Here is a 7,862-nt window from a genome sequence, read left to right as displayed (position 1 = left end):
CTGCCGATTATTTGTTTGTTTGTTTATTTATTTTTTTAAACGTAGTTTAAAAAAAATATTCAAGAATGTCACATCTTTAACTGTACCATAAACATACAAATTAATAGTGCCGAAATCCACTTTCCAAAAGGCACACGGTTCATTATGCGCAGCCAAATAATTTGGGGACAGCTGTGAAAGGCGAACTACAGGCACCTCGCCTCACCTGTCCTCTCCAGCACGCCGTACTGTTGTCACGTGGGCGGACGAGCACGGCGTTTCATCGTGGGAGGTCGGACCAGGCCTCTGATCAGGCGTCACGTGTGACCTGAAAAAATACCACGTAACACGTGGTTGTGTGGAGCAGGTTGCACAGACCAGGCCTTTCCTTAACGTCTGGCCACGTCAGGGAACAGGCGTTAGAAACGCAGTTCAAAGCGTAAAACGCAGGTGAATTATGACCCATGTGGTCTTGTGTCTTTCCTCTACCTCCGCTCGTTTTTTTGTTTGGTCCACCCTGTCTATGAGGCGTCGGCATCACTTGCTCTGCACTCAACTAAAGTCTTTTTACATTTACATTTAAATTTAAGGCATCTGGCAGACGTCCTTATCCAGAGCGACTTACAACGTGCTTCCATGTTACCATCAATGAAGTGATCAGTTCTAGTTCACCAGGACCCCCAACTATGAATACAATCTTTTTATTCACTCTGTTGTAGTTTCTATACAGAAGTCAGACAAGAAGAAGGTTACAAGTTAATCTAAATATCCTCTAAAGAGGAAGGTCTTGAGCTGCCATGTGAAAGTGCTCAGTGACTGAGCTGTTCTGACCTCGAGGGGAAGTTCATTCCACCACCAAGGGGCCAAGACGGAGAAGAGTCTAGATGAACGTCTTCCTTTTACCTTCAGAGATGGAGGGACCAGGCGAGCAGTACTGGAGGCTCGGAGTATACGAGGTGCAGTGCGAGGTGTAATAAGGGCTGTGAGGTAGGATGGTGCTACTCCATGTTTGGCTTTGTAGGCCAGCATCAGTATTTTGAACCTGATGCGTGCAGCTACTGGGAGCCGGTGGAGGGAACGTAGCAGAGGGGTGGTGTGGGAAAATCTGGGAAGATTGAAGATCAGTCGTGCTGCTGCATTTTGTATGAGTTGTGTATGAGTTGTGTAGAGGTGTATGAGTTGTAGAGGCTAGAAGGGAGTTGCAGTAATCCAGTCGTGAGATTACTAAGGACTGAACCAGTATCTGGGTGGCCTGTGTTGATAAGGGCGGATTCGTCTGATATTGTAGAGAAGGAATCTACATGAGCGGGAAAGATTGCTGATGTGAGTCGAGGAGGAGAGTTGGTTGTCTATTGTTACTCCAAGGTTGCGGGCTGTTGTAGAAGGTTATCCAGGTAAATAGCAAGATCCTGATGTGGTGAAGAATCTGCTGGAATGAATATTGGTTCAGTTTTGGTGGGATTGAGTTTGAGGTGATGGGCTGTCATCCAAGATGTCTGTTAGACATGCAGATATTTTGGAAGCAGCATGTAGATCAGAGGGAGGAAAAGAGAAGATGAGTTGTGTGTCGTCGGCATAGCAGTGGTAGGATAATCCATGTGAGGAAATGACCTCATCTCGTGTAGAGGGAGAAAAGGAGAGGACCTAGCACCGAGCCTTGAGGGACACCAGTGGAGAGTCTATGTGAGGCAGAGGTGGATCCTCTCCAAGTCACTTGGTAAGATCGTTCATCAAGGTAGGAAGCAAACCACTGCCATGCTGAGCCCTGAATTCCAAGCCTTTTCAGGATTGACAAAGAGAGTCTTGTGGTTGACTGTGTCAAATACTGCAGAAAGGTCGAGGAGAATAAGAACTGATGACAGTTTTGCGGCTCGGTAACAGCCAGAAGGGCCGTCTCAGTAGAATGAGCTGTTATGAAGCCAGACTTCTGAAGCGACACAATGAATCGATTCTGAATCAATTTTGAATCGATTCTGAAGTTCGTTGCCAACTCTTTTAGTAATCGATTTGTTGTTACAGCCCTAGTCATGGTGAAAATGAAGTAACTGTCATTGTGATACACTGCAGCACAGCACATGGTGACACAACGAAATGTGTCCTCTGCCTTTAACCATCACCCTTGGTGAGCAGTGAGCAGAATCGTAGGGTGGTAGTAGCCTAGTGGGTAACACACTCGCCTATGAACCAGAAGACCCGGGTTCGAATCCCACTTACTGCCATTGTGTCCCTGAGCAAGACACTTAACCCTAAGTTGCTCCAGGGAGACTGTCCCTGTAACTACTGATTGTAAGTCGCTCTGGATAAGGGCGTCTGATAAATGCTGTAAATGTAAATGTAAATGTAGCAGTGTGCAGCCGTGACTAGTTTTGTATTAACTATGGCTGAGACATCATATAACATCACATTAATGATAACACACTGATAAAGGAGGGTGTTCATGGTTTCTATGTGTAGAGGTAACAGAGAGCAAAAGTGCATTATGGATTCTGGAATAGGGAGAAACTGAATAATGGCTCCCAACAATGCAGAACAATGCTGTTCTGCATTTCTGTGTTTCAGAACAGCTAAAGAACAAACACATTTTTTAAACCTATTTATGATTAACTGAACTGAGGGTGGTAGCCTAGTGGGTAACACACTCGCCTATGAACCAGAAGACCCAGGTTCAAATCCCACTTACTACCATTGTGTCCCTGAGCAAGACCATAAGTGTCTCCAGGGGGGACTGTCCCTGTAACTACTGATTGTAAGTGGCTCTGGATAAGGGCGTCTGGTAAATGACGTAAATGTAAATGATCAATTGCTCATCAGCAGGTGCAGAGCACACATGATTTAGGAGAAGATGCAGGCAACTTCTCATGTGGGTTGATATCGTTATATGAACATGAAGTTATACATGACATTTTAACACCTTACAAATAACACTAAGACATGTGTATGGCATTTTCCATAGAATCTTGTCTGTGCATGAGTACATCCTCACTAGAAGGGGCAGCTTCTGGATGTGTAGAAACTGGTAATTGTCTTTGCTCTATGGCTCAGTGCTACATCAGCGTGCATAATGAAAGATGAGACATACCGCATGTTCTCATCTGGGCATGTGACACTCCCTGCTGCGTAGTTCTGCTTGGTCCTGCTGCTTTATTTGGCTATGTTTCTGTAAGACAACCCGCTGCCAGCTCTCTGGCAAACAAAGACAAATGCTCTGTGTCTGTCTGTGATGTCGAATCTGACAGGATGAGAAGTCATTCATCGCAAATAACACCCAACAATTGTATTACCATTATGTTGAGCTTCAGCGAAAAACTGTTTATGCCAATTAAATGATCATTACATGAAAGGGTGCAATATGATAATGTTCACTATGTGATCTAGTTACTAGATAAATTGCAAAAAAGAAATCACTATTTCCTAAAACTTGACTTTTGAACATTCACAAAGTGTAGTTTATAGCAGTTGTTGGGTTTTTTTTTTTTGTCTCTCAGCTCACTAAAATAGTTTTTTTACATTCAGATAAATACATTCAGCACAATCTTTGTGATGTGTGCTACATGTTAACTGCTTTGTATAAAAGGTCAGATTTAACACATCAGTCACTGGAACTTACGCCCCGCAGGGATAATCATCTGGTTTGGCGCAGACTCGTGTAGTTCATGCAGGCTGAGTGCATTTCAGGGAAAATTGGACCAGAAATGTATTTGCAAATGCATCAAAGATTCACGTTTGAAGGGCTTCCTCTAGTGAGCTGTCATATGTGGCTCTTTAACTACACAAAACACTACTATTGTACTAAATATTGCATTGTTTTTTCTATTTGTAGTCAGTGACAGCCAGGGTAATAGAAATGTCAGATCTGTCAGATGTGAGGGATGTTGGAATGTATGATGCCAGCAGGGTGTAGAGTATGAAGATGTTAGAATGATTATAGGCAATTACTTTGGACAGCCTGTCGATGCCGAGCTACACTTCTTTCTAAAGATGAATGATACTGAGCGTCCAGAATTGTCAGGTAATGACACTTTGATTTTTCTAGTTGAAAGAGACGATTTTTGAATGTTCATTCTTGAATGTTCTGCATGTGACTGAGCTAAAGTATGACGAGAGGATCTGTTGCTTTGTTACAGCCATGCCCGTCAGATGCCACATCACATTCGACAGATGGCAGTATTGCAGTAACGTTAATGAATAAAATCCAATTTTAGAGAAAATAATGAAGCCAAGTGTTAGATTCTCAAGACAAAATTGAGGACGTCATCATTGCAGGGTGTTTTTTTTTTCGACCACTATAAATAATAGATTAAACGAATTCCGAGTTTCGTTTTGCAAATTCGAAAAATATCTGGCAACCCATCCGGCGTCTTACGTACATCGGACGTCATCGGGCCCGGATGTGACGCAGTGTTGCGTAAACAGTAGGCGCTGGACATCGAGCGTGTGCTGTGGCTCGTGTTTACGGACATTCGTCTTTATCTTATATACGTTTCCAAGCCACATACGGTTATAAGAGCAGGCGGATTGAACGCAAGACAAACAAAGCCGTTTTAATGCGGTAGGAACCGCGATCGGCGCCGGAATAGTGTCGTGCATCCCGTTAGTTAGCCATGGAGCTATCCGCAATGGAAGGCGTTGTTGCGAAGAGCGCTGTGTCGGACTCTCTGGCTCTGGTCGTAAAGAAGCCCGCCGAAGAACCGCTTAAAAGCAACAGGAAGGTTCTCGACGAGGAGGACTACATAGAGGTAACGTCGTCGGTCCGACAGTCTGCCCGCGGGCACTCGAACGTCGTGTCGACGACGCCTTGTTTGTTGCCAGTGCGCGTACCACGTTTTTATTTATTATTAATACTACACTCACAGTGTTTCTATATATTTCACATTAAACGTGAGCATCTGTGGTTTGGGTTGCGTTTGGCCTGTTTGATGTACAGCATGTGCAGAGCGCTGCGTTCGTTTTTTTTTTTTTTTTTTTTTTAATATGCATGTTCCCTTTACATGTGTGTGTTTCCAGAGTTTAGAGAAGATCATTCAGAGGGACTTCTTCCCTGATGTCACCAAGCTACAAGCCCAGAAGGACTACCTGAATGCCGAAGAAAATGGTGACCTTGAGAAAATGAGGGAAATAGCCATTAAATATGGATCGACTCCGAACAGATTCACCCCACGTTCCTCTGTGCCATGTGAGCAAATGTTGTGGATGTGAATGCAAGTCATTTGTGTTCATGTAGTGTTCCAAAGTAAGAACGTTTTTTTTAATTGCCCCTTTTTAAAAACATTTTAATTCCTCTTTAAGACGTGACACCAGCTTCTTTTGAGACACCGGAGGGCCGTCCATCATCTCCTTCATCTAAGCACAGGGCTGGAATGAGAGGGTCAGAAGATGGTAAGAGTGTAATTCTTTGTAGCAGGATTTATTTTATTTAGTTTGCGCATATTAACATCTGAAAAACATTTCTTTAAGATTTGTAAATCACACGTCTACCATTGTCGTAATCGCTGGCCTGTATTCTTCTCTCTCAGTCACAGAAAAGGATGAGGAGAAGGAGCTTCCCTGTCTGGATCGTTTCCTTTCTAAAAACACAAGTGAGGATAATGCGTCCTTTGAGCAAATCATGGAGCTTGCGAAGGACAAGGAGAAATTGAGGCATGCATGGCTTTATGAGGCTGAAGAGGAGTTCAGACAGGTACACAAATCTACCTAGAACGGGGTACTTGCATGATACTTAGTCAGAAAGAAGTTTAAAAGTAGGATTTCGTTTACTGAATATGTTCACCTACCACTTTTTGGAGAGCCTTAATTTAGTGGTGGACAATTGAATGGCACATAATTACATAATTTACATGATTAATATGCAGAATTTATTAAGGTCTCATTTTCTCATTGAAGTGTGCCAAAATGCATTATAATAGTAATTGTGTGTTTAAATGCTTTTAAAGCGCCATGAAGAAAACCTTGCATTGCCATCTTCTGAGAAGCAAGCCCTTGAGTGTGTGAAGGCAGGTCTGGAGACCTGGGAATACAAAGCCAAAAATGCTTTAATGTACTACCCTGAAGGTAGACTGCTTAAAATATCGTAATTAAAAAAAAAACAACTTAAAATTGGCATTTGGCAATTAACAGAATTTGTTATTTATTTATTTTAGGCGTGAAAGATGATGACAGCGTTTTTAAGAAACCGAGGGAAGTGATTCACAAGAACACGAGGTTTTCTGGGGACCCTTTCAGTAAAGCCTTGAACAAAAGCCAGATACAGCAGGCGGCTGCCCTTAATGCACAGGTAAGCATTTCTTGTGTCTAGAAGTTACTTCCTTCCAATTGTCATACTTGGGCACATTATTCATGATGCTCCAATTTTTTTTTTTTTAGTACAAACTAGGGAAGGTTGGACCAGATGGAAAAGAGCTCCTTCCGCATGAGTCTCCCAAAGTCAATGGTTATGGATTTGAGGGAACACCTTCACCTGCACCTGGTATGTGTTCCAGTTTATGTATTGTTGTGTATATAAGGGAATAGCTGTTCTGCATGTTTGCCATCTACTTATAAACATGCCTTATTTGCACCCTTTGCACGTTTATCTTGTTGGACTTGTTTATTGTGTATAACTGATGTCCTCTCTGCTCAGGAGTGGCTGAATCTCCCTTGATGACCTGGGGAGAGATTGAAAGCACCCCTTTTCGCTTAGAAGGCTCAGACACCCCTTACATTGAGAGAACCCATGGTCCATCTTTCAAGGTACAAGCACATTCATTTTGAGTGAGTTTATACTTCTCTGCTTGTCTGTTGTCCATTAACCAATCGTTGTTCATTGTAAAGATTCCAGAGCCGGGTCGAAGAGAGCGTTTAGGTCTGAAAATGGCAAATGAGGCTGCAGCCAAAAACAGAGCAAAAAAACAGGAGGCATTGCGCAAGGTCACCGAAAACCTTGCAAGGTGAGGGTGGTATGAGTGGAAGTGCTGTGTGGCTAAGATCTTCACTACTTTCCAATGTCTTTGTGAATTAGAGCTAATTTAATTGTCCTTTAGACTGAATTAGTTTTCTTTTTACAGTCTCACGCCAAAGGGACTAAGCCCAGCGCTGTCCCCTGCCCTTCAGAGGCTCGTCAACAGGGCATCCAGCAAGTACACAGATAAAGCCTTAAGGGCCAGCTACACCCCATCACCTTCACACAGGAGCACTGGCTGTAAGACGCCCCTTGGAGGACTGGCCACACCTCACGGGACTCCAACGCCAGGCAAATCCAGGACCCCGGCATCTCAGGACCCAGCCTCCATCACTGATGATCTTCTCCAGCTACCAAAGCGAAGAAAAGCCTCTGACTTCTTCTGACTGATAACTGAGACAATAAGACAATGGTCTGGGCAAAAGCTGGAGCTAAACCTTTGATTTAGACTTGTGGAGTGTTTGCTGATCTATTATGCAGCAACAGCACATGTATGCATGTATATAGAGCGATAGATTTGCCTCACCAGACAGTGAAATTTTTGTACAGTTATACTAATTTATTTTGTTTTTTTGTCGCCTGTCAACAATTTCAGAGACTGTAAGAACTCTTTTACCATTCATAATCAGTGCTTATAAAACCAATGGGGTTTACGTTATGTAAACCCCATTTGAATTCAATATTTGAATTCAATTTGCTTCTTTCTGTGGTTCAACAGGTTCACATCGCACTAAGTGAGCATTGGCCTTGGTTGATACAGTGGCTTTGCTCCTAAAATGTGAAACATGACAACCTGTCATATTTCAGTAAATTCAACATTAATATTGTGTTCAAGCTCTCAAAATAGACTGATTCACCCATGCTAAAGCTCACTTTCTGGCAGCCAGGGCAATGGGTTTAGCTGGCATGACTTAGGCATGCTGTTGTGTTAATACCCCAGAGTGAAAAC

At 43.0% G+C, this 7,862-nt stretch overlaps 1 protein-coding gene across 1 annotated transcript; it reads left to right on the top strand.

The window, feature by feature from the left end:
- Nucleotides 1-4,380: 4,380 nt before the first annotated feature.
- Nucleotides 4,381-7,593, top strand: ess2 (ess-2 splicing factor homolog). Its single transcript, XM_028974018.1, has 10 exons — nucleotides 4,381-4,715; nucleotides 4,984-5,152; nucleotides 5,266-5,355; nucleotides 5,493-5,656; nucleotides 5,910-6,027; nucleotides 6,117-6,250; nucleotides 6,340-6,442; nucleotides 6,596-6,705; nucleotides 6,787-6,902; nucleotides 7,020-7,593. Exons 1-10 carry the CDS (start codon nucleotides 4,581-4,583, stop codon nucleotides 7,297-7,299), a joined length of 1,419 nt encoding a protein of 472 aa, XP_028829851.1. The 5' UTR covers nucleotides 4,381-4,580; the 3' UTR covers nucleotides 7,300-7,593.
- Nucleotides 7,594-7,862: the final 269 nt, after the last annotated feature.

Source organism: Denticeps clupeoides, chromosome 3 (assembly GCF_900700375.1).
Source record: "Denticeps clupeoides chromosome 3, fDenClu1.1, whole genome shotgun sequence".
Lineage (NCBI taxonomy): Eukaryota > Metazoa > Chordata > Actinopteri > Clupeiformes > Denticipitidae > Denticeps > Denticeps clupeoides.
The sequence above is the reverse complement of the archived record's forward strand: the minus strand, read 5'-3'. Positions and strand labels throughout refer to the sequence as shown.

What these genes read in the sequence shown, in the direction of transcription:
- ess2 (XM_028974018.1), top strand. Translation starts at nt 4,581, where the DNA reads ATGGAGCTATCCGCAATGGAAGGCGTTGTTGCGAAGAGCGCTGTGTCG. An exon ending in AACACCTTCACCTGCACCTG is followed by an intron (nt 6,443 to 6,595) that starts GTATGTGTTCCA and finishes CTCTCTGCTCAG; the next exon opens with GAGTGGCTGAATCTCCCTTG. An exon ending in CCCATGGTCCATCTTTCAAG is followed by an intron (nt 6,706 to 6,786) that starts GTACAAGCACAT and finishes TTCATTGTAAAG; the next exon opens with ATTCCAGAGCCGGGTCGAAG.